Here is a 27097-nt window from a genome sequence, read left to right as displayed (position 1 = left end):
CGTCAGGCGACTGAGCCTCCTGACGAGTCGCCCTAGTGTGAACCGGCTCTAATTGTTTTATGTTTTCAGTTTTACCATAGTGAGGCAATTGCTGTATTCCCTGAAATGAGACAGTTAAATAAAGATGTTAGAAACCCTGGTTTGTGAGAAAAGGAAGTCATATTGGACATTTTTAGACCATATACTTTTTTTTTTTTCTTTTATTATAGCATTGTTGGTCACCACTATTCATACATAAAAATGCATACAATGCAAACATTTTCAACAGATCATAACCTAATGTCCATTCACTATAGTTTACCTACTGCCAGTGACTTTTATTTATTTCTACTCTCTAAAAAAGGAATTTTTCTCTAGTGATATAAAATATTAATAGCTTTCCAAACAATAGTTAGGACTTGTGTCATCAGGTGTTGCCGTTGTGTTATTGGTCATGGTTAGACATCCGTTTCACAAGCTTCTGAGATCCTTCAGAATTTATTAACAGGTAATTTGACTAGCAGTTGACCACCTTCTGAACTGCATTTTACCTACTAAAAGTACAGTATATACTCGAGTATAAGCCAAGTTTTTCAGCCCATTTTTTAGGCTGAAAAACTACCCCCTCAGCTTATACTCGAGTCAGCAGTAAAACAGCGTGTCTCCCGCTGTGTAATCCATGTGCAGCCGTACCTTTCATTATTAAAACAGCGTGTGTCTGCCGCTGTGTAATCCAGTCTCTTCGGCCATCCATTGTAAGACAGCCCCGCCTCCTCCTCGTCTGTGATAGGCGGAACACTGATACAGTTTCCCAGCATCGTATTAGTGTTCCTCTATCACGGACGGACAAGGAGGAGGAGGCAGGGCTTTCTTACAATGGACGGCTGAACAGACTGGATTATACAGCGGCAGACACCCACTGTTTACTAATGAAAGGTACGGCTGCATATGGATTACACAGTGGCAGACACACGCTGTTTTACTAATGAAAGGTATGGCTGCATATGGATTACGAAGCGGCAGACACACGCTGTTTTACTAATGAAAGGTACGGCTGCATATGGATTACACAGTGACAGACACACGCTGTTTTACTAATGAAAGGTACGGCTGCATATGGATTACAAAGCGGCAGACACACGCTGTTTTACTAATGAAAGGTACGGCTGCATATGGATTACACAGCGGCAGACACACACTGTTTTACTAATGAAAGGTATAGCTGCATATGGACACAGTGAGAGACTGCATATGGGCACAGTGAGAGACTGCATAGGGCACAGTGAGAGACTGAAAATGGGCACAATGAGACTGCAACTGGGCACAATTAGACTGCAAATGAGCACAGTGAGGATGCAGATGGGCACAGCATCTGCTGCATTTTCCCACCCTAGGCTTTTACTCGAGTCAATATGGTTTCCCAGTTTTTTGTGGTAAATCTAGGTGCCTCGGCTTATATTCGGGTCGGCTTATACTCGAGTATATACGGTAGGTTTTGCATTTCAATAGACTTGTATGGCCTCGTACACACGACCGAGAAACTCGACGGGTGAAACACATCGGTTCCTCGTCCAATTCCTTGTTAGGCTTGTCGAGGAACTCAACAAGCTTGCTTTGCGTACACACAGTCAAGCCAAAATCTCCTCGTTCTCAAACGCGGTGACATACAACACATACAACGGCAGGGGAAGTTCGATTCCACTGGCTAATTTCATGTGTTTGCGTGTTAAATAAAAGTTTGGTAAGAGACATTTGCACTTTTCAGTCTGTTACAGCTTTAAAAATGCTACTTTTACTCCCGTCTCAAACTTTAATCTGAGCAAGCGCGGGTTTCTTAGCATACAGACGTCCGAGTTTCTCGTTGAAAACCAGCCGGACCAGAAACTCGACGAGCCAAATCAGACTCCCGTCAAGAAAATAGAGAACTCGTCGAGGTTCTCGACAGTTTCCTCAACGAAAATGTACACACGACCGGTTTCCTTGGCAAAAAAATATCTCCCAGCAAGGTTCTTGCTGGTTTTTGCCGAGAAACTCGGTCGTGTGTACGAGACCTATGGGAATTCAAAACCCACCTGAAGTAATCAAAGCTAGTCAGAATAGGCATTACCCGCTTGCCGACCGCCCACGAGGCAGGGCGGCTCGGCTGCCCAAAATCACGTAATATAACGTGATTTTGCTTTGCGGCTATTAAGGGTGCTGCTCGCCCCTGGTGCTGATGCGAGTGCCCGGCGGGTGCAATCACCGCCGGGCACCCGCGATCGCTCGTGACAGAGCGAGAACCATACATTGTATGAACATACGATCAGTCATTTCTCCCCCTGAAAGAACCAGGAGCTGTGTGTTTACACACACAGCTCCCGGTTCTTTCAGGGGGAGAAATGACTGATCGTATGTTCATACAATGTATGAACCGTGATCTGTCAGTTCCCCTAGTCAGTCCCACCCCCCTCCTCTAAAGAACACACTTTAGGGAACATGATTAACCCCTTGATTGCCCCCTAGGGTTTACCCCTTCCTTGCCAATGACATTTTTACAGTAATCAATGCATTTTTATAGCACCGATCGCTATAAAAATGCCAATGGTCCCAAAAATGTGTCAAAAATGTCCGATGTGTCCGCCATAAGGTCGCAGTACCGATAAAAGTCGCTGATCGCCGCCATTACTAGTAAAAAAATAAATATTAATAAAAATGCACGCGCCCCTAATGGCTGGAATGCGAAATGACATATACCTACGTGATTTCGCGCAGCCGAGCCGACCTGCCGCCGTATAACTGTGGTTGGTTGTTTTACCCAGTGGGGCATCATTCCCAATTTATTAATTTAGAGGGTATTGGGTTCACAGAGTTTATCCTAATCAGTAGGCGGTGGGTGCTGGTTATTAATATTATATTTAGTCATTTACTAATAAATTTAGCTCCTCCACTTTATATTTTTTTCAACATTGCTAGTCATTCACAGATTTTTTTGGGGTGCAGCTTATATTATTGTTTAAACTAGTTTTTATGCCGCAAGATTTTTCTTTACAGTAAAAAAAAAAAATATTAATAAAAATGTCATAAAACTATCCCCTATTTTGTAGACGCTGTAACTTTTGCGCAAACCAATAAATAAACGCTTATTGCAATTTTTTTTATGAAAAATATGTAGAAGAATACATATCGGCCTAAACTGAGGAAAAAATACGTTTTTTTATATATTTTTGGGGGATATTTATTATCGCAAAAAGTAAAAAATATTCATTTTTTTCAAAATTTTTGCTCTTTTTTTGTTTATATCGCAACAAATTAAAACCCCAGAGATGATAAAATACCACCAAAAGAAAGCTCTATTTGTGGGAAAAAAGGGATGTCAATTTTGTTTGGGTGCAACGCCGATTGACTGCGAAATTTTCAGTTAAAACGACGCAGTGCCAAATCGCAAAAAAAAAGGCCCGGTCATTGGGCAGCCACATTTTCCAGGTGCTGAAGTGGTTAATAGATTAAACATTGTGTGACAGATTAATCAGCTTTTGTCACGCAATACAAGATAGTGGAAGTAATGCATTTTATAAGACAGATTTACTGTAAGTCTAGAAAAGGTAGGCACATCTTGGCACTGGCAAGATCAGAGGTGTAACAAAATCCGTCTCGCAGTCGCAGCTAATGTGAAATATAATTTTGACTGTGAAATTACAGCTTGTAAACTTGCAAACATGTCACTGACCAAATCTTATGTTATAATCGTTTACTTGATAATTCAGTGTGACTAAGCTAAACAAATTAGATAAAAAAAGCAAACCAAAGACCCTCCATTTGATCAACTTTGATCAACTTAAAATCTTGATAGCTTTTAAAGTGGTTGTAAACCCACATTTGTAAGTCTTAACTATAGGTAATCCTATAATAAGGCTTACCAATAGGTAGTGGAAATATCTCCTAAACGTGCGCTGTTTAGGAGATATTTCCAGTAAACTGCGCCATTGTGAAGAAACTGATCTCTGTGCCCTTTCTTCACTCGTATGTCCCGTGACTGACGTCTTCTGTGCACATGCGGGACCGGCCAGTCACAGAGCCGGAGTCGGCGGCCACCGAGGAAGAGGGCAGAAGATGGGCTTTGTTTGCAGGTAAGTGGCATATAATGGGCTAGAATGGGTTTGCAGGGAAACAAAGAGGAAGAGGAAGTAAACAAACAAAGAGGAAATTAAAATCCATTAGGGTTTACTTCCTCTTTAACCACTTCAATACCAGGCACTTATACACCTTCCTGCCCAAGCCAATTTTCAGCTTTCAGTGCTGTCGCAATTTAAATGACAATTACGCGGTCCCACAAATAGAGCTTTCTTTTGGTGGTATTTGATCACCTCTGCGGTTTTTATTTTTTGCGCAACAAATAAAAAAAAGAGCGAACATTTTGAAAAAAGTTTTTCTTTGTTTCTGTTAATTTTTTTGATGAGGTGGCGCCAATGAGGTGGCACTGATGAGGTGGCACTGATGGGCACGGATAGTCGGCACTGATGGGCACTGATAGGCAGCACTGATGGGCACTGATAGGTGGCACTGGTATGCAGCACTGATGGGCACTCATAGGTGGCACTGATGGGCACTCATAGGCGGCACTGATGGGCATTCATAGGCGGCACTGAGGGGTACTTATGGGTGGCACTGATAGGTGGCATGGACTGGCACTGATAGGTGGGCACAGATGGGCACGGATGGGCACTGATAGGTGGCACTAATGGACACTGGTGGGTGGCATTGCTGGGCATCACAAATTTTGTTTGTGCCATGATGGTGCCAGTCAGTGCCCATTTGTGGCATATGTTATGCATACTATGTTATGGATACATGTTATGGATACATTTGTGCATGTCGGTGGCCATGGGGGACTTACCTGGCTATCCACATGTTAGGTGCTTCCCTGGTGGTCCTGGGCGGCATCCTGGTGGTCCAGTGTGGGCATCCGAGGGGGGGCTGAGCTGATAAATAATCAACGCAAACCCCCCCTGTCAGGAGAGCCGCCGATCGGCTCTCTTCTACTCGCATCTGTTAGACGCGTGTGAGGAAAAGCCGATCAACGTCTCTTCCTCTTTACATTGTGATCAACCGTGATTGGACACGGCTGATCACGTGGTAAAGAGCCTTCGCCGGAGGCTCTTTACCAAGATCGTTGTTGACACAGTCTGACACACCGCACCACCGGTCGACGAGATGCGCGCCCCCACGGGCGCGCGGCGGCTGTTATCCTGCTGGACGCCAATAGACGTCCAGCAGGATAACACAACCAGGTTTTTTTATGTTAATGTATTCTATGCATTATAATAAAAACATTTTTTGTGTGTAACAGCCTCCCAGCACCTCCCTAATTACTTACCTATTGACTATCCACCATAGTTATTATTTTTCATAGATGCATGAGACAGAGGTAATTGTTATGGGAGTTAGAAATCTTAACAGACAATTTTTGACTAGTCTTAAATACTCTAATGTCGCGTGCACATGACCGTTTTTCATGACGAGAAAAATGCAATTTTTTTAATTGATCGTTAAAAACGGCCGTGTGTAGGCTCCAGGGCATTTTTCTCGTTGCGAAAAATGGGCATTAAAAATTTAGAACATGCTTTATTTTTTCTTCTCGTCGTTTTTCACGTCGTCGTCTTTCTCATCGTTAAAATCGGTCGTGTGTACGCTTTAACGAAGAGGAAAAAAAACACGCATGCTCAGAAGCAAGTTATGAGATGGGAAATTAGCATAATAAGCCCAAAGGGTGGCGCCATTCGAATGGAACTTCCCCTTTATAGTGCCATCGTACATGTTGTACGTCACCGCGCTTTGCTCAACTTTTTTTTTCACGATCGTCTGTATGCAAGGCAGGCTTGAGAAGAATCACCAGGGGAGGGCTGGCAGGGGGGGCAGGGTGTAAATCTCCCCCCGGGCTGGTGACACTATGCACTACCAAATGCTGTTTTTGCAGAGCAGGAATATGCCTGCTGGAGCTCTGTTAACACAGTTCATGGCCGCTGCTCACCTCCCACTGGTGGACTCTGATGTAAGGGGAGGCCTCTGTGCGGACTCTTGTGATCATGAAAAATCTTAGACTGTTTTCCTTGATCCATCACTTTTCCACGCTCTATGGGCCACTTGACTGGACTTGCCCCCCAGGCCTAAGGCTGCCAGCCCTCCCCTGAGAATCACGTTGAGAAAAACTTTGTTTTTTACATGACATGAAAAACAATCGTGGGTACGCGGCATCATAGTATGGAGAAAATCTGTCAACAATGGCTTACGACTTAAGACTTGTACACACGATCAGTCCATCCGATGAGAACAGACCGATGGGCCGTTTTCATCGGTTAACAGATGAAGCTGACTGATGGTCCGTCGCGCCTACACACCATCGGTTAAAAAAACGATTGTGTCAGAACGCGGTGACGTAAAACACAACGAAGTGCTGAAAAAAACGGAGTTCAATGCTTTCAAGCATGCGTCGACTTTTGCGTGGATTTTTAACCGATGGTTGTACCTACTAACGATCAGTTTTGACCTATCGGTTGGGAATCCATCGGTTAAATTTAAAGCAAGTTGTTGTTTTTTTTAACCGATGGTTAAATAACTTATGGGACCCACACACGATCGGTTTTGACCGATGAAAACAGTCCATCAGACTGTTGTCCTCTGTTTAACCTATCGTGTGTACAAGGCCTAAGTGGTTAACATTTGCAGTAATAAACTTGCCATCGGTCATCATATTTTTACTTCCTGATATTTAAAAAAATGCATAAACATTTTTTAACAACCAAAATTGTAAAATATATAAATACAGTTGATAATGCAGGAGTTTGGACAAACGAAATAGTTCCATAGAAATATAATAGTGTTTTATGTGCCAATATATCATGCTGTCACAGGAAAAAATACCCAATTTGAAAATCTCCTCGGCAAGAAAAGTATGAAGGTTATTTTGTATTCTCAAAAGCACCGTGTTCGTGAATAATAAATATTATTTACTTTGGGTGTGAATTAAATCATTTGGGGGAGAAGCATGTGGTTGTAAACATGTCAATATGCAGAAGTCGAGTTTCTCGAATACAATTTTGATGGAACTAAATCTCTAAAATTGCTATTTTATAGTGTAATGGTAAAAACAAATAAAACAAAAACTGCAAAAATGTTGAGAAAAGTTACCTGCTTAGTTCTGTAAGTCCTATAAATTCTAAGCAAGCTCACTACTGCTAGCAGAATTGTGGTTGAAAAATTGGCTTTTTTGTGTTCTACATTCTAAAGAAAATATCTACTTCTTTTCACATCTATCTTGCTATTCAGGCTACAATGAGCGAATGTGCTAATGAATAACATTTGTTTGCGTTATAGTTTATCTAGATGTAATTGATTTTCCGTTTATTCATTTGCTGGCTGACGTTGAATGAGCTCTTTTATCAGAACAACTTTTTAATTTTGAAAGCCTACATTTGTGAATGAACCAGAAAAATAATGGGCCAGATTCTCAAACGAGATACGACGGCGTATCTCCAGATACGCCGTCGTATCTCTGAGTTGCGCGGTCGTATCTATGCGCCTGATTCTTAGAATCAGTAACGCATAGATTTCCCGTAGATCCGACTGGCGTAACTGTGTTACACCGTCGTATCATAACTGCATATTTACGCTGGCCGCTAGGTGGCGCTTCCGTCGAATTCCGTGTTGAGTATGCAAATTAGCTAGATACGCGAATTCACGAACATACGCCCGGCCGATGCAGTACATTTACGCCGTTTCGCTAGACTTTTCCTGGCGTATAGTTACCCCTGCTATATGGTGGCCTAAGTGCGGCGTACCAATGTTAAGTATGTCCGTCGTTCCCGCGTCAAAAATAAAAAAATGTACATTGTTTGCGTAAGTCGTCCGTGAATGGGGTTGGACGTCATTTACGTACACGTCGAAACCAATACGCCTTGCGGCGTACTTTGACGCAAAGCACACTGGGATATTCCACGGACGGCGCATGCGCGGTAAGTGCAAAACGTCAATCACGTCGGGTCACAGTACATTAATATAAAACACGCCCCCCGTTCAACATTTGAATTAAGCGGGCTTACGCCGGCCGATTTACGCTACGCCGCCGCAACTTACGGAGCAAGTGCTTTGAGAATACAGCACTTGCCCATCTAAGTTGCGGAGGCGTAACGTAAATCAGATACGTTACGCCGCCGCAAAGATACGCCGTTCTACGAGAATCTGGCCCAATGCGTCCATCCTTATTTTATAAAAGTGTCTCTGTTTCATACAAGGTGTCAAAGTGTATACGCGTACACACGATCGGATATTCAGACGGGAACTGTGTGATGACAGGCTGTTGTTGGATAATCTGACCGTTTGTACGCTCCATTGGACAATTGTTGTCGGATTTTCCACCAACAAATGAGGGATAGCATGCTTTAAAATTGTTCGCCAACAAATGTGTGTTGTCGTATTATCCAATGGTGTGTATACAAGTCCGTCACACAAAAGTCCAAAGTACAAACACGCATGCTCGGAAGCTATGCTCACTATAACACAACATTAGCAGAAGTTGCCCAAAGGGTGGCGCTAAAGATATGACAAACCATGCAGTTTTTTTTTGTTTGTATGCAATACAATTTCATGGCCAACGCTCTTCGGACAAAGGTCCTACACTTTGTCCGCAGGAAATCCGATCATGTGTATGATGCTTAAAAATCATGTCTAGCTCTTAGCTGATCAAGGCAGCTGGAAAAATGTGGTTAGTTAGAATCAACTGACATTATATAGAGGGATTTTAAAGGGATAATAAACTCTTGCTAGCCCAGCTCACAAATATACCCTACACTACTGACCTGAGATCAGTCATTGACTTCTTCTACTAGCCACCATCAAAGCTGATTCATGTCGTTTTTTAGGGCCAGATTCACGTAGAAGATCGGCGGCGTAACGTATCGTAGATACGTTACACCGCCGCAAGTTTTCATTGCAAGTGCCTGATTCACAAAGCACTTGCAATGAAAACCTACGCCGGCGGCCTCCGGCGTAAGCCTGTGTAATTCAAAGGGGCGTGTGCCATTTAAATTTGGCGCGCTCCCGCACCGGACCTACTGCGCATGCTCACTTTTGAATTTCCCGCCGTGCTTTGCGCGAAGTGACGTCATTTTTTCAAACGGCAACGTGCGTAGCGTACTTTCGTATTCCCGGACGTCTTACGCAAGAAAAAACATTTTTGAATTTCGACGCGGGAACGACGGCCATACTTTAACATGGGCTGTGTAAAGTTAGGGCAGCTAAAACGACGACTAACTTTGCGACGGGAAACTAGACTAGCAGCGACGTAGCGAACGCGAAAAACCGTTGTGGATCGCCGTAAGTACTAATTTGCATACCCGACGTTGGTTTATGACGCAAACTCCCCCCAGCGGCGGCCGCGGTATTGCATCCTAAGATCCGACAGTGTAAAACAATTACACCTGTCGGATCTTAGGGCAAACTATGTGTAACTGATTCTATGAATCAGTCGCATAGTTAGGAAGCCCCTAAAACAGAGATACGCCGGCGTATCAGGAGATACGCCGTCGTATCTCTTTTGTGAATCGGGCCCTTAGTCCTTTTCAGTGAGCCAGAAGCCATGACATATCTCCATAGGCTGTATTAGAGAAGCCCTCTACTTGCAAGCCTGCATGGACATGGCTTCTCTGTAGGCCAAAGATGCTGAAGGAGGGCATCAGTTCGTTTTAGAAAATTACTGTTGGGTATATATGGGACAGAGAAGGGCAAGGGATTGTAGACAACCCCAAGTTGTTTAAAATGTGTGTTATCCTTAAAGGGGTTGCAAAGGTACAATTTTTTTCCCTAAATAGCTTCCTTTACCTTAGTGCAGTCCTCCTTCACTTACCTCATCCTTCCATTTTGCATTTAAATGTCCTTATTTCTTCTGAGAAATCCTCACTTCCTGTTCTTCTGTCTGTTACTCCACACAGTAATGCGAGGCTTTCTCCCTGGTGTGGAGTGTGGTGCTCGCCCCCTCCCTTGGACTACAGGAGAGTCAGGGTGTCCACTAACACACAGCTCCTTTCTCTATCTGCAACGTAGAGAGTGTCCTGACTCTCCTGTAGTCCAAGGGAGGGGGCGAGCACGACACTCCACACCAGGGAGAAAGCCTTGCATTACTGTGTGGAGTTACAGACAGAAGAACAGGAAGTGAGGATTTCTCAGAAGAAATAAGGACATTTAAAAGCAAAATCGAAGGATGAGGTAAGTAAAAGAGGACTGCACTAACGTAAAGGAAGCTATTTAGGAAAAAATGTGTACCTTTACAACTCCTTTAAAAAAAACAGGCAGCAAGATACGACCGACGTAAGTCTCCTACGCCGTCGTATCTTATGTGCATATTTACGCTGGCCGCTAGGGGCGTGTACGTGGATTTACACGGCAAATATGTAAATGAGCAAGATACGCCGATTCACGAACGTACTTGCGCCCGTCGCTGTAATCTACGTCGTTTGCGTAAGGCGTTTTTCCGGCGTAAAGTTAAACCACCAAAAAGCTGGTCTAAGTCGTTTAGGGTATGGACGTCGGAAGTGCCGTCGGATTTTACGTCGTTTAGGTAAGTCGTACGTGAATGGGGCTGGGCGTAAGTGAGGTTTCACGTCGTACGCATTGTGACGTTGCATAGTAGGGAGTATTTGTGACGTGATTCTGAGCATGCGTGCGCCGTTCGTTCGGCCATGCATTCACATGGGGTCACGATTCATTACAAAACAACACGCCCACTACCAGCCTACTTACGCCGGCCCATTTACGCTACGCCGCCATAACTTAGGGAGCAAGTGCTTTGTGAATACTGTACTTGCCTCTCTATGTTACGTCGGCGTAGCGCATATGAGATGCGCTACGCCCGCTTAAACATACACCGCTCTACCTGAATCCGGCTATTAAATTTCATGTTCATAGTAGTTACATAGTTACAAAGGTGTCAATTCACCAACATTTACTGCATGCAATAACACAGTTATTTGACTCATTTGTATAAATTATCGCATGCAGTAAATAAAGTCCAATTCACAAAAAAAAAGAAGAAAGATTATGCGGTATTTACTAATGAAAACTGTGCTAGTAAATATCGTTTAAAAACCATGCAGTAAAAAAACATGCAATATTTATCACCAGGGTTTTGCTGGTGGTATCACATGGGGAATTTGTCAAAAGGCAGTGTGGGGGTCCCCCCCAATAGCTGGTTGCTGAGGAGCAAGCCTTGAAGCCAGCCGCCGCATCCTTAACAACGGATGACTTTGTTAACCCGCTGACAGCTAAAATAAATAAATAACAGTAATTAAAAATTATGAAAAAAAAACAGCATGGGGTCCCTGCCTTGTATACCAGGCCCTTCCTGTCTAGTATGGATTTTAAGGGGAGCCCCACTCCAAAATGTAAAAAGAAAAAACCCACGAAAATCTAAATTACCTTTTGACACTTTTTGGTGAATGGGTAGGGGTACTATTTACCCCATTCTCATTCACATGGGGTGGCCAGGATCTGGGGGGCCCCCTTGTTAAAGGGGGCTTCCAGATTCTGATAAGCCCCCTGCCCACAGACCCCCCCTCCAAAAAAATGGCAACAATGAAGACTTTGGATCAGAGTATGTAGGTTGCATTGAATTTTCATGCCTTGTTAAACTTAAAGGAACACTATGTAAAAATTATTTTTTTGTAAAATAACAAACATGTTATACTTACCTCCACTGTGCAGCTCGTTTTGCACAGAGTGGCCCCGAACCTGGTCTTCTGGGATCCCTCGGCGGCTGTCTCGGCTCCTCCTCACAAGAGCTTTCCACCTTCATGCGAGCGAGCGAGAATGGTGGAAAGCTTTTGCGGGCACGCTCCCATGATACAGCGGCGGGCATAGACGCCGACTGTATCACTCGGCCCGGCCCCCCGGCGCGCCGCATCATCGGATGTGATTGACAGCAGCGCCAGCCAATGGCTGCGCTGCTATCAATCCGTCCAGCCTAGCCAATCAACGCCCAGGCTGGGAACCAAAGAGAATCACGGGGACACGCGCAGGACTTTCGAGGGGTGAGGTAAGTAAAACGGGGGTTCGGGGGGTTCCATTGGATGTTTTTTCACCTTAATGCATAGGATGCATTAAGGTGAAAAAACATTTACCTCTACAACCCCTTTAACCTGTCACAAAAGCTCTCACTTGTTCAAAGAGACACCAATAAATTATCATCCCTTCTTCATCTACCAGAGTTGACAGATTACCAGTTCAGGCCTTATAGTGTACACACACATAACCATTTTAGCTTAAACTGTAGGGAAACCCTGTTCTTTTTGTTTTAATCCTTGTTTTTTTCTTTACTTATCATATACAGTATATATATTTCCAGTACATTGATGCCAGAAGCTGAGAGGCCCCATTGGGCTCTTGGCACCCTCAAATACACCAGCAACCCCTTAGGAAATTCCTATCCTTTAAAACCTCAAGGACATAGCTATAGCTATGATGTCTGGATAAACAAAGGACTCTACTGCCTGACTGAATAACAATTTATCCAGGCAACATCACCATCTGGCAAGTAATTTGGATAAAAATCACTGTATACAGTTCAGTCACCTCAATTAGATTCGTATTAAAGCAATAAGTATATGGCACTGTTATATATTGTTTTAGAATAGCAAAGATCTCAATTAAAGATAACGAAGAATGTAGATTAAGCATAAAAATGTTTTAATAAATATATCATACTAATATGAATACGTGCTGCCTAAAGCTCACTGTGATGTAAGCCATAGGTACAGTCTCTTGTGCAGTGTCATCTTTCCATTTGTCAGCAGAGATTTGGTACTTCCTTGCTTCTGCTAAAAGATTTCAATTGATATGGTTTCAATATTTTATGTAAATCTGCATCCAAGACAAACAGACTTTTATAATATAAGACGTGCTTTTAATTATTTTATATTGACTCAGGAACAAATATTACACACAAATAGCCCTGATGAAGAGGACACAGTTATTGCCCGGAAACACACAGTTACATAGGTGAGGTTGAAAAAAGTCCATAAAGTCCAACACGTTAGATATCCACCTCAATCATACCTCCCAACTTTTTGAGATGGGAATGAGGGACACCTATCAGCAAAAGTATGCAGGCATAAGACCCTTTCCACACCCCCTTAAAGGAGAATTGTACAAAAAACAAGATTGGTTAAACCCACAAGTGCTTTTTTTACCACTACTATTCCTTTATATTGGCTTTTGGAATTTACAAATGAAGCAATTTAGAAATCGGATGAAGGGTTTAGTGCTGGGAAACACTTTTTGATAGATAAAATGACCAATGAGGGACAGAGGGACATTGTTCCGAATCAGGGACAGTCCCTGGATATCAGGGAAAGCTGGGAGCTATGACCTCAAAGAACAATAAACATATCTCTGATCAAGTTTGATCACCCTGCTTTTTTAAAAAAATATGGCTCATATATCCCCTTGTATGCACATAAGTACACAATACGGACTCTTGGACCTTCACCCAAGTGGAACGGAGATCATGGAGATGCTCATCTAATGCAAGAATTCCTTGAAGAACAAATGTACAGGCAACATGGATGGCTGGAACCCATTATTCACCACAAATGGAGACAATCGGGAAGCGCCAATGAGCAAACTCCACCCAAGGTACGAGGTCTGACCAGTTGTTATGGTGGTCAGAAATATAGCAACGTAGAAACTGCTCCAAGACTTGGTTGGCTTGTTGAAGGAAGAAGGAAAGCTGAATTCTCAACTGTGCAGAAAATTGCCCCTGTCCAAAATGACAACCTTAGGTAACCCATGTAACCGAAAGACCACCTGAGCGAAAATTGATGCCAGTTCTTTGGATGTAGGCAACTTCTTAAGCGGAATACAATGAGACATTTTATAGAACCAGTAAACCGCCATAAGAATAACTGTGTTGTCCTGGGAGTTGGGTAACTACATAATAAAATCAATAGACAAGTGGGTCCAAGGCCTCTCTCCACTGGGTATGGATTGTAGGAGGCCCACTGAAAGGTGTTGTGGTGTTTTACTTTGAGCACACATGGAACAAGTGGCTACGAACACGGTTACATCAGCGTGCAGACTAGGCCACCAGAATTGTTGAGACATAGACCATATGAGTTGATTTCTCCCTGGGTGCCCATCTGCCTTAGGAGAATGGACAAAATAGTTTTTTCAGTAGAAGAATGGATCTGAGCAGCAAAAATTCTCTCACCTAAAGGTGAAGTGAGACTAGTGTAAATAGTGGCTAGAATGCAATTTTAAGGCATCACAGGAGAAGGGACCGACTCCATCTTGGAAGAAGAGGAAAACTGCTGCGACAATGCATCAGCCCTTAGAAGTCTTAGTACCGGGTAAGAATGAGACTATATAATTTAAGCTTGACAGAAAAAGGGCCCAATCTGGGAGATAAGAATTTTGCCTCAGACAAATATGTGAGATTCTTATGGTCAGTCAAAATGAGAAACCAACTCAAACTAGAGCTGATCTATGTCATGGTACCTATTGTGGTGCTATTGTGGACCTTGTGAGTTAAAAGCTGAAAGCATCTCAGATAACATGCACAGCTAGCCCCCCTGGTGTATACTAAGGACTTGAGATCTTCGGCAAGACATGATAAGTAAGTGCAGCACTATGTCTTAAAATACACTTACCCTTCAAAGATAAACTCTAGGTATAACTCAGGCCTCGTACACACCACCGAGTTTCTTGGCAAAAACCAGCAAGAAACTTGCTGGGAGATATTTTTTTGCCGAGGAAACCGGTCATGTGTACATTTTCGTCGAGGAAACTGCCGAGAAACTCGACGAGCCAAAAAGAGAGCAAGTTCTCTATTTCCTCGACGGGAATGGAGAAACTTGCCTTGTCGAGTTCCTCGACAACCTGACAAGGAACTCGACTAGGAAAACGATGTGTTTCGGCCGTCGAGTTCCTCAGTCGTGTGTACGAGGCTTAAGATTTGACCCAAATCCAACATCCCCTTCCTGCAAACACACACCAACACAAATTCACACACACTGCAAAATGATTTTTTTTGTCTAGAGGGATTGGAATAAGAACAATACGTACCTTATTCCTCACTCCCTGGTAGCTGGCGCCCTCCTGTGCTTCCAAGACATTGGTGGGCCAATCCCAGCACTATTCCAGACATGTGGCTGCTGTACGATGTACTTATATGAGAAAGTCTCCTGTTCTCTTTGTATTGCTTCCTTTATGTGAAATCCCCTTGCTTTCCTATGTAAAACTGACTGCACTAAACAGGAAAGAACGCTGTGGTCAGTTCTCTAGCTGTGCTGGGAACTCAGCCTGCTCTCCTCCAATGATCAGATTTGCCCTGACATGCCACTGCCATTTACTGGCAAGCTCAGTGTGCTGCTGCTTCTCCTTCCCCAAGCTCTTATGCAGCTGAAAACAGAGAGAAAGTAAGCATTAAAAAAAAAGGGGGAAAAGGATCTTTGTAAAAAAAAAAAAATTATATATATATATATACAAAAATGTTTTGTGTTTTTTTTTCTAATTCAAACTGAATGGGCTGATTTACAAGGTGATCTTTTACAATCATTTTAATCAAACAGGAACATTAAAGTTCACATAATGCTAATATTAATTATGATATACATTGTATTGCTTTTTCTCTATTAATTTACACATACCTGTTATTTACACAATATGATATTATTACAGAGAAGGCTTGGGTATCCACAAGCTGCTTATAATCTTTGGACAATTCTTTAAAAATAGAAAAAGGTCATTGCAAAACATAGCAATTCTGTAAACGTTTGTATTTTTAACCTTCACGACGTGAAGCTACAAGCCCCCATTGATCATTTCTTTGAACTTCAATTCTTACAAGCATAGACGATATTCATAGGAAAATATGAACTATAAATTCCCTGCTGAGCTTGTTTTCTGTATCATTCTCCTCTGACTTCCTGCTTGGAAACAATACACAGGCACTATCACTTTAGAAATGATAAATGACAACAGCTAGGAAACAATTTAATATCTATTGTCATTCCAAGGAGAAGGCAGTTTAACTTATTGATAGAGTCTTGGCTTTATAACATATATAATATCAAACCTTGTGCATTGGCATGCTCGTAGCAGTTTAGAAAATGCTCCACAAAGTGTCACACTTTGTCAAAATTATTTCATTTTCAGGAGTGGTGTGCTAAGGGGAAAATGTACTCTATTTGTTACTAGGGCTCATTTGCATTTTATTTTTCAGTGAACACACTGTATAGAAATGAAAGCATTTGAGTGTATTTTCCATAAAGAATCTCACAATTAAACATTGTATCTCAACTGTATATTAACCTGCACCAAACAATGAGAAACTCTCATACACCTGCTTATTTACCTGTTTATTTATGCAATTGTGTAATCAGACAATCATGTTGCATGACATGCGTTACGCAAAAGCATCAACCTGTATTATGCAATGGCAGCTGCTGCTCCAGAGCTACTGTTCCAGTGAGTGGCTGTTCCAAGGGTGCTGCTATGGCTGAGCACTCCAGAGTCATTTGACACCTGCTTGAGGGGGGGGTCATACCTCTTGTCAGGTCTCAAGTGGAAATACTGAAATTCTTGGGATTGGTGAGAGGCTTGTTGGCCACTTGTACAGCACTGACTGTGTTGCCAGTTAGTGCAGCTAGTACTGTTACCCATGTTGAGATGACCTGCAGTTTTGACCTTTCACCCTTTGAATTGCAAGTGCTTCCTCAAGAGAGAACAAGTCCTCCTACTGGTTGTCTAAGGACCCCGGGCCAGATTCACATACAAATACGTTACGCTGCGGCGGCGTAACGTATCCCATTTACGTTACACCGCCGCAAGTTTACAGCGTAAGTGCCTGATTCACAAAGCACTTACCTGTAAACTTGCGGCTGCGTAGCGTAAATCCGCTCGGCGCAAGCCCACCTAATTCAAATGGGACGGGCACCATTTAAATTAGGAGCGTTCCCGCGCCAAACGTACTGCTCCGTCCATAAAATTACCCGACGTGCATTGCGCTAAATGACGTCGCAAGGACGTCATTGGTTTCGACGTTAACGTAAATGGCATCCAGCGCCATTCACGGACGACTTACGCAAACGACGTGAAATTTAAAATTTTAACGCGGGAACGACGGCCATACTTAACATTGGTTAACCACCTAGAGGGCATGCTTAGTTTTACGCGACGCATCTCTACAGAAACAACGTCAATTTAGATCGACGGGCAAAGCGGACGTTCGTGAATCGGCGTAACTAGTCATTTGCATATTCTACGCTGACCGCAATGGAATCGCCACCTAGCGGCCGGCCTAGAATTGCAGCCTAAGATCCGACGGTGTAACACACAGTTACACCTGTCGGATCTTAGGGCTATCTATGCGTAACCTGATTCTATGAATCAGGCGCATAGATACGACAATCGTATCTCAAAGATACGACGGCGTATCAGGAGATACGCCGTCGTATCTCTTTTGTGAATCTGGCCCCCCATCTTTAACAGACTTGTTAGCCCACTGGCCAGTGGTGTAGGCAGTGTTAACTATATACTTAATCAGTCTGTTTGATAGTTGTGCACTATCTCTCCTATTGTGGTATATTATAAAGTTTTCTTGCTGCAGTGTTTGAATATTATTTCTCTGCGCTTTATGGTCCAACAAGGCCTGTTTAAAACAAAGGTGTGTAAGAATGGATTCTACCAAAGTAGACGAGGGACACAGATGGACCCATCCAACTAGCAACTACTCCAGGAGTGCACCAGAAGTTGGGTTAATCTAGGATTCTTTCTGGGCCCTTTTACAGTTTTGTGACCATGTCAAGAAGTACAAATCAAATATGGAAGATGGACCCAGTCATCTCTTCCAGGCTGTTCAAAAAACAAGAACAGTCTGTTGGAGTTAGACCAGCGGATGCAGCCAACAGCCATTCTTAAAAAGCCATGCTGAAGGCATATATGTCTCAAATGGTGGAAATGGTAAACCCACTATCCACAACAGTCAAGGCACTACTTGAAGATTTGTTATGAGCTTCCTCAGAAACATCATTTTGAATCATTTTGAATCTCGTATGAGAAGGATAAAAGTTCAGTCAGTTAGATCTGTTACATTACCTGTGGTGACTGTTCAGGTGGAAGGAATTTACACCTTTATGACAAGCACCTGAGGTACATGGCACTACAAGAGCTTAAAGACCAAAAGATTCAGGACATTGGAGAATAGATGTACCACTGCGGTGGATACCTACAGATGAAGTTGTCATTTGACCCATTACGCGTCAGACAACTGGGGACCTTAGACACACTAGCCGTAGTATGTTCTTGGTCATAGAGGTCCACAAGAAGTTCTTTGATTATGGGGATAAACACTAATCTAAAGCGATGACTGCTTGTTCTAAATGGTAATTTTCATCAGGGAGTGGGCACCCTATGTTTTAGCCTGTGAAGCATCTGATTAAAAAGCAGAAGGCCACAATAGTGAAAGTGCTACAGTTGGAAGAGGTGTTTTGTGGACCCTAGAAAGAAATGAAGACTCAGGGTAAAGGTGATGCATTCTGTTCACAGCCTTGAGGAGTTGCAGTGAAACATTCTGGGAAATGTTGGAACCTAGACAGCAAAAGGGTCAAGCGTCAAATACAACTGACTATGGGAACAATGGATCACTCAAAAGGGGACTGTTATGCTGCGTACACACGACCATTTTTCATGACGAGAAAAATGCAATTTTTTTAATTGGTCATAAAAAACGACCGTGTGTAGGCTCCGGAGCATTTTCCTCGTCGTGAAAAATGGACATTAAAAATTTAGAACGTGCTCTAATTTTTCTTGTTGTTTTCCACGTCATCGTTTTTCACGTTGTGAAAAACGGTCATGTGTAGGCTTTAACGACGAAAAAAAAAACGTGAATGCTCAGAAGCAAGTTATGAGATGGGAGTACACGTTCTGGTAAAACTAACGTTTGTAATGAAGATAGCACATTCGTCACGATGTAACAGACTGAAAAGCACAAAGACTGAAAAGCGCGAATCATCTCTCACCAAACTTTTACTAACACGAAATTAGCAAAAGCAGCCCAAAGGGTGGCACCATCCAAATGGAACTTCCCCTTTATAGTGCCGTCGTACGTGTTGTACATCACGCGCTTTGCTCAAGCATTTTTTTTCCACGAATGTGTGTATGCAAGGCAAGCTTGACAAGAATCACGTAGAGAAAAACTTTGTTTTTTTCCATGACATTAAAAACGGTCGTGTGTACGCGGCATTAGGCCCCTTTCACACGGGCGGATAGAATTCAGCTTTGAGCTGCGGATAGATCAAGTTATCTATCACTGCTAAACTCAGACAATGCTTTCATATGTCCCTGTTCACACACTGCGTTTAGCAACGGTTTTGTTACATGGGGTTTGGTGCGGTTAGAAAAAATTCATTTGACTGCGTCCAGGAAAGATTTATTGCAGCTGTCTACAGCTATCTGCACATAACTGCAGGTAATCACAGTGTACTATTTCACCTGCAGATAGTAGCGGCAATAAGGAGAGAAAAACAACCGGAAGCACATCAGAAATGGCAAGAGTGTTCCAACACAGCTAAACGCAGCTAAATGCAGCCGCACGTAAACACAGCTAATCGCAATGTACAACTGCAAGTGAATGCTGTGCCAGGATTCTCTGAATTTCAAAATAACAAAACATGCTTTGGACTGCGGCAGAACAGCCGCCCATGTGAAAGGGGCCTTATGAAGAAGTTAGTGCATCTGAAGTGTCCCAAGTCCTCATACCAGTGAATGATACTCCTTGCCCTCTGCAAGACATCCCATAGTGATGAGTATTTCTGTCTTGTGCTAGAAGGTCACATAAAATCAGTCTAGATTCACCCAGTAAGTGTGAATAATTTGAGAAACAGTTACTTGGTTTCTTGTAATGTTTATTATCAGCTAAAACTGTTTACACAGATTTTTGTTCGTAAGAAACCAAAGCATTTCAATGGGGGGGGGGGGCAGTGTAGTGCCCACTTCCAGCCCCCTTAAGTACCCTTGCACAGGATTTCACCTCCAGCCTCAGTTAATTGTTCCCTCCGCTGCCTGGACACATAGCAGGTTGAAAGAGCACATTCATTGGCTGCTTGCTGAAGCTAGGGACTTTGTCTGCCACCAGTAACAGGGAAAGGACACCTATTGGCTGCTATCACTGCTTTTGTGACTCTTGTGGACTCACAGACCCAGAGGCTGTCCATGCTGCCCAGGACTGTGCTGCTGCGCTGCCTTGAGCAGCTACAGGGTTAGAGCTGCAGTGAGCCCAGGAGGAGAGGTTGAACAGAAGAGCAGTCATCAGCCTGTATGCAAAGGCTAAGGGGCGTTAGAGTTCCTGTGGCATTTATCAGGAGAGACTGTGCACACAAGAGACTGTGGGCACTTCTGCTGAGAATAAAGATGCATTTTACTTCATCCTACTCTGAAACTGTCTCCCAGTTCTATCTTCATCCATCTTACGTCTGTCATGTCATTGGTGCTGTCATCTAATGATTGCCTGTATCAGTTGTTGAGATGGTTCTACTATTGTGTATTGTAAAACGTATCCTATTGGTATTGAAATAATGTTACTCATGACTACTGTGTCATTACTGTGGTTGATTTTTTTTTTTGTATAGAATTTAACAACCAAAAGCTGTTTCATTCATTCTCTGTGTGCCACTTCCAAATATCTATACATATTTCAGAACAAACATATTGCATTTGCAAAGTAAGCAGCCAACTGGCGCACCGAATAGTTGTATTTTACTGTTTTGTTGTTAGCTTACTTTACTAAAAATAAAAAATAAATATTTTTTTTATTATTTTCTTTCTATTTACTTCAATGCAATTTCGAGTACCTGGGGTTCTCACCCATGCAAAGTAAGGGGTTCCGATTGGAAAGGGATGAACTGACTTGAAGTTTCACCCAGAATTGATAAGCCCTTTATAAGGGAATGAATTCGGAGGCTTGGAGAAACTTTAGGTAGGAAATAGCTTCCAATCCGGAGTACAAGGACTTTGGCCATGAAAGGGCTAACCAGCCCGCAGGGAAAGCCTGAAAAGGAACAGGAAGGATTCAGCATCTGTCTATGAAGTAGATGGCAGTGGTTCACAGCTGTGAGCAAATGTAAACTGAAAGCAGATGGAAACCCTATACCCTGGCGTGGGATTGGTATACTGGCAGTGAGCCAACATGTTATTATCATCATACCAGATTTATGGACTGTTTTCATTTGTTTTGCTGAAGGAAGCTATTTTCTTTACTTTTTACTTTTTGAGTGGACAATAAACAGGATTTACTTTTACTAATGGCTGGTTGGTAATTGCAAGCTCCCTATATTATAATATAATTATGTAATTATACTGTATAATGCAGTCTGGGGTACCCAGGTCATATGTCACAAACTAGCAGTTGCAACCCCATCTCCCCCTTTCCCAGTATGCTGCAGTGTAATTTATCCAGATACTAATATACAAGCTGTGCGCTTTAATTCTGGATTATTTTAGTTTAGAACAAAGTGCTAAACTTTTATTTCAGAGGCAGGACAAGAGGAGACTGGCAATATTTCTTGCTCAAAGAGAACTGGTTCAGAAATAAAACAGAACAAGCAGAAAATAACAAAAAACATCCTTACATTCTCCTTACTTAGTGAAAGAGCTGGATACTGTATATTTGGCAACAAAGCATACAGTTTCTTTCTATGTGATGGGTGAGGCAAAAGGGCCTCAGTCACCCTTGGCACACTACATTTAACTTGTCTTACATGGATTTGAAGACTTTGCTCTGGCTCCACCTGTGCCCTTTACAGCAAGCATTATGACCAATTTAGCCATAAAATGGTATATACTGTATGTAATACCCTATTCCATTCCCTTCAGCCATGCTTGCAGGCTTTCAGTACAGGGGTAAGGTTTAACAAATCATCTCCAACTATTTTTCTACAGTATATAGTCATATATATATGTAGCGGGGTATCACCCTTTTTGATGTGATATAAAAGACTACCATTGCTGATCGTGAAGGATCTCAGCTCCCTTCTGTGGCCAAATTGGGTTAGAGCCACCTGTTGTTTACATTTTGTTCTGGTATCGCAGAGAATGTTGGGGGATTGAGTTCAGGAGGAGAAGAGACTCCATTTGCCTTGGCCTCTAATAAACTGTATTGCCCACAGAGCAGCTGTACAACCCCAAGGTGCTTTGCCTTCCACGCCACCTGCTAGGGGAGGTAATTTAAGGGAGAGGACATTTTTGGCTGCTCTCTCTCGGGACCGCCTCTTCAACCCAGGAGGACACTGACAGAAGTGTCTCCACGGGAAGTAGGCTGCAGCTGAGGCCTACATACGCCCGGGCAGAGCGGCTTTGAGAAGAAGAGACAGAGCCCCTGCCGGAGTTATCGGACGAGTTCCCAGTATCCCTGCGACCTGTCGGAGGACCGGAGATTGCTGGCTAACCGGACTGTGACTGCCGATCGGGGACGGAGTGCCATAGAAGGACAAGGCCCGAACCGGTTGGGTGAGATGGGCACTTACCCAAGAGTACTGATTGTCTTGTGGGAGGGTGGATCGTTGATATTCATCTTTGCGGTTTGACTATTCAGGAAACATTCAACAATTTACTATTACCCTTTTGGATTATAAACTGCTCTTTGCATGCCAATGCATGAGTACACGAACTATTAGCAGGAGACTGTATTGAAGTTTGGCCTGGGACGCCAGGTCATACTGATTAGCTATAGCTATAGTACCCAAGGGTTATCTATTTAGTGTTGTATATTGATGTTATTCATTTCATTGCTCGTTGACCGAGTAATCAGTTCTATTACCTTATATAGTATTGTAGAGAGGCAGGGAGCTGGGTGAGGTTTGGCAAGAGGGCGTTTCAATGTGTATGTTTTGTTGAAGGGGTCCCTCTTGCTGTGTGCTCACACAGGTCTACATGACATTGTAGTCTAGCTCACACTTAAGCCTTAATATTGTTTTTGATACTGCAGGGATCTGCAAATAGAGTATCACTGTTTTACTCATGTTCTTTTGTTTTCACTTTAAGTAAAGCATTGCTTTGGTTATCTTGAAGTCTGTGTGCAGCCTATCTTTCATACTGCAAGATCCCTTCCATTTAAGGTAACCCCTTTTATTTGCATAATCTGTTGTAGTGTAACGGGATATTGTGTTTCCCCACAAGTTATTGGTGTCCACAACTCCCATGTTACCAGGTGTGCCAAGGGAGGGTTTTGAGACACTTTAGGGGGTTGCTCACTAACCGTAGACCCAAAACAAACCAGCAGCTCCTCCGGGGGTTAGTGCTACATACAGTATATATGAGCAAAAGTCATATACAGATGTGTTTTTCGAGAATAAATTAGATACCCTGCGTAAAGCAATGCTGATATTACATCTGATACGAAAATGAGGGCTTGTTTAGTTTAAACTGTAAAAAATGATGCACAGTCAGCTGTAAAAAAAACTACCACATGAGGTGATAATGGAAAAATCATTGATGGACTGGATGCCTTTCTTACAAACAGTGATATCCACCGTTTATATTTACTAAAACACAATATAGAGGTTTCTCTTCTGGGAAATTATTCCCCGTTTTCTATTAAATTTGTTGTATTCAGGTAATGGAAATGTTCTCACTAATGTATTATGATGTGTACAACTTTTTTTTTATTTATTTTTTATAATTATAGCTGACTTTTATGTAAGGATAAGTTTTAGGCTTAGGTGTTAGAATGTGGTTAAGGAATATATTTTGGAATTAAAGTGATTCTAGTCCCCCCCACCCTCCAAATAAAGAAAAACATTTAAACCTTCCTAATTACATTTAATATTGATCTGTGCGCTTTGCATTTAATAAAAATCCCACCTCTAATAGAAAGTACCTGGCTTCCAACTTCCCGATGGCAATGATTTGCAGGCTTATAGAGCCCTTTCCGTGTTGCCACCACAGTGCACATGCTCCCCATTTAGCCTAGTAAGTAAACATGTATACAATGCTTACTTCCTAGGTCACATTAAGGATGTACCTACTATCACTGCACCTTGGCCCAGATGGAGGGAAGGGGGTTTTGGGGGGCAGGGGAAAACCACAGTGTGCTACATGTTTTGTGAACCAGATAAGGTTTTGTGTAAGGGCGCTCTGAGTAAAAAGACTAAGCAGAATGTGGTCTTTATTGGAGGTAAAGGGATTCGGACAATGAGGAGTATTCAGGGCAGCATTTAAAAGAGACAGCAAACTCTGGAAACAAAATAAACAAAAAAGAGGCGCCTCTAAGTACAATATTAAAAAACTTTTAATATCTCAAAAGGGATTAAGAACACTTACAGGATGGATGATGAGAGGAATGCATCATATGTATAACGAGGGTGATTCAGCATCATGTGGTCCCAGTGTATATCAAGAATTCCCAGAGAAATCACTATGCAGCAAAAGAACTTCCAAGCAGGGCCAGCAGGAAGATGCCACAGCTCTGGAGGCACCAATGGAGCGGTCGCGCTGTCAGAATCAGCGTTGGATGGACGTGAATACCGGAAGTGACATGAGCTGAGGGGGAACTACAACCAGCGTGGACCGCAAATAGGAAGTGAGGTCATCAAAGAGGGACGCGTTTCGGAACTTCTGGTTGGTTCCTTCTTCAAGCCTAGTTTACATGTTTTGTGATGTCACCTTAGCTATTTTCTGCTCTCCCTGCCAGGCTATTCAGAACACAGTGTGCCGTCAGTCAGGCTCTGAGCAGATCAGATGCTTCATTGACTGCACATTCCACTCTGAATGGCCTGGAAGGGGAGGCATGTGAAGCCACATCACAGGACATGTGGGTTAGCTCTGTAACCGCCCAGACTGTGCTGCAGTGATGATGGAAACCTTGATCACATGACCCAAGGAGAATTATTAAAAAACAGGTAGAGGCACCATGATTTTTTTAAACTATTTGTATATAATTATGTGGCTGTGTTTGGCTATGCTAGGGGTCAGATATCTGGGGCTAGAGCCTCTTTAATGTTATTTTAAAGTGCATCTAAGGCCAACATTTTTATTTTAGGTAATGTGAGGGTGGTGAGGGGCTATATCGCCTTTCAGGTTTTTAGTGCTGTCCCTATTAGGGTGATTCACTCTCTCTCTAATTGTCCAGAAGACCATTGTCACCAAAGCTTAAAATACAAAATTCTGAATTGTCATCAATGGGAACACTTCATCCAGTGACAGCTAAGGGGGAGTTTTCTGCTCAGTTTCTGCCAGATCTACCAGAAATGGCAGGCTTTCTCTAGATACAGATGGCAAATTTTTTTTTTTTTTTTTGCTGGTGTTTTTAACATTTTATACCCCATATAAAGCTAAAATTAGTTTTGGCTTTAGATAAACTAAGGGGTCAGGCTATAGTTAAGTGATATGGTTTAGATTAGCATTACAATTAAATATAGGCCTTAGTTTGATAGTTAAAGCCTAGATGTTGGGTCTATACTCCTTTTTTAAGGTATAGCTTGAGACTAAAGGTTAGTTTTAAGGCTTGGGTTAATGTTTTATTTGAGGTAAGGTGTATGTACATTTCTTGATATTAGAGTGGTCCGAGACAGAGAAATCTCTATATACAGTATATACTATACTGGGCAAGGGTGTAACTATATCTGTCTGGTCTCAAACAAACTACCTAAGTATAATGCCTTCTGCAATCCTCACTTAGCATTGACATTGATGAATGAGCATTACTTTGACCCTGTGTCTCTGTGAGACCTTCCAGCAATTTGGAAAATCTATAATAATACAAAATACAGTGCTGCGCTACTAAGCCGCAGAACAATATAATCAACAAATATTGTGTATATTCAAAATAAATGTGTATTATACAAAAAAACAGTATTAATATACTGTATGTCTCAAAAGTTTATGCATAAAGTGACTAAATGAAGAAAATCAAGCCTTATTCCACCCCAATTGCAGACAAAGTTAAGTGCTCTCCACCACCGGTATCACAAGTTACCTCATAGACAAGTAAAATCATCTTACTCATTCGGTATATATATGCAAGAGAGAGGCATCATATAGTGCTCTCCATTTGATAAAAACGAATTTAATAGTAAGAAGTAATGGATACACTCACAATGATCAGCACAATAAGCTGCAAAGTATTGAAATCATAAGATGGCCACAGTGCGATGACAGTCCGCAAGCTCTGCCCCCTAGACGCATATCGTAAGGGTGTTGACCTCCTCAGTAAGCTTATTGTGCTATCCTTGTGAGTGTATCCATTACTTTTAGACCATTACATTTGTTTTATCAAACAGAGAGCACTATATGTTGCCTTTTTCTTGCATATATATACTTGATGAGTAAGATAATCGGGTCTTTGGAACCCATTAAGGAGTCTTTCTGCCTGAGGGGATCTTTGTATCCAGAGTGTGCCATGTGTCTTGATTATCCCCAGAGGGGACAACTGCTGATTTTACTTGTCTATGAGGCGAGCGGCTTGTGATACCAGTGGTGGAGAGCACTTACCTTTACCTTTACTTGGGGTGGAATACGGCTGTATTTTCTTAAATCAGTCACTTTATGCATGAACTTTTGAGACATACAGTACATTTATACAGTTTTTTTTTGGATAATACACATTTATTTAGAATATACACAATATTTGTTGATTTTATTGTTCTCAAGGATTAGGATTAGTATTTTAGATCATTATTGCTTTAGAGGTGAAAGTAGAATCACTTAAAGTGACAGCAGCTTACTTACAATCACATATTTACAGTACAGACCAAAAGTTTGGACACACCTTCTCATTCAAAGAGTTTTCTTTATTTCATGACTATGAAAATTGTAGATTCACACTGAAGGCATCAAAACTATGAATTAACACATGTGGAATTATACATAACAAATATTTGTGAAACAACTGAAAATATATTTCATATACTAGGTTCTTCAAAGTAGCCACATTTTGCTTTGATTACTGCTTTGCACACTCTTGGCATTCTCTTGATGAGCTTCAAGAGGTAGTCACCTGGCGCAGCACCCCATCACTCTCCTTCTAGGTCAAATAGCCCTTACACAGCCTGGAGGTGTGTTTGGGGTCATTGTCCTGTTGAAAAATAAATGATGGTCCAAC

The 27097-nt window shown here is 42.3% G+C and overlaps 1 protein-coding gene across 1 annotated transcript in view; it reads left to right on the top strand.

The window, feature by feature from the left end:
* The window catches only part of ZNF804A (zinc finger protein 804A), a 163728-nt gene that overhangs the window by 98303 nt on the left and 38328 nt on the right, over nucleotides 1-27097 (top strand). Inside the window, exon 3 of the mRNA XM_040358497.1 lies at nucleotides 13465-13638. Within this exon, the coding sequence (XP_040214431.1) occupies nucleotides 13465-13638 (174 nt within the window). The remainder of the gene's footprint in view (nucleotides 1-13464; nucleotides 13639-27097) is intronic.

Source organism: Rana temporaria, chromosome 6, assembly GCF_905171775.1.
Source record: "Rana temporaria chromosome 6, aRanTem1.1, whole genome shotgun sequence".
Taxonomy (NCBI): Eukaryota; Metazoa; Chordata; class Amphibia; order Anura; family Ranidae; genus Rana; species Rana temporaria.
Note: the sequence above shows the minus strand (reverse complement) of the source record. Positions and strands in the feature narration are given on the sequence as shown.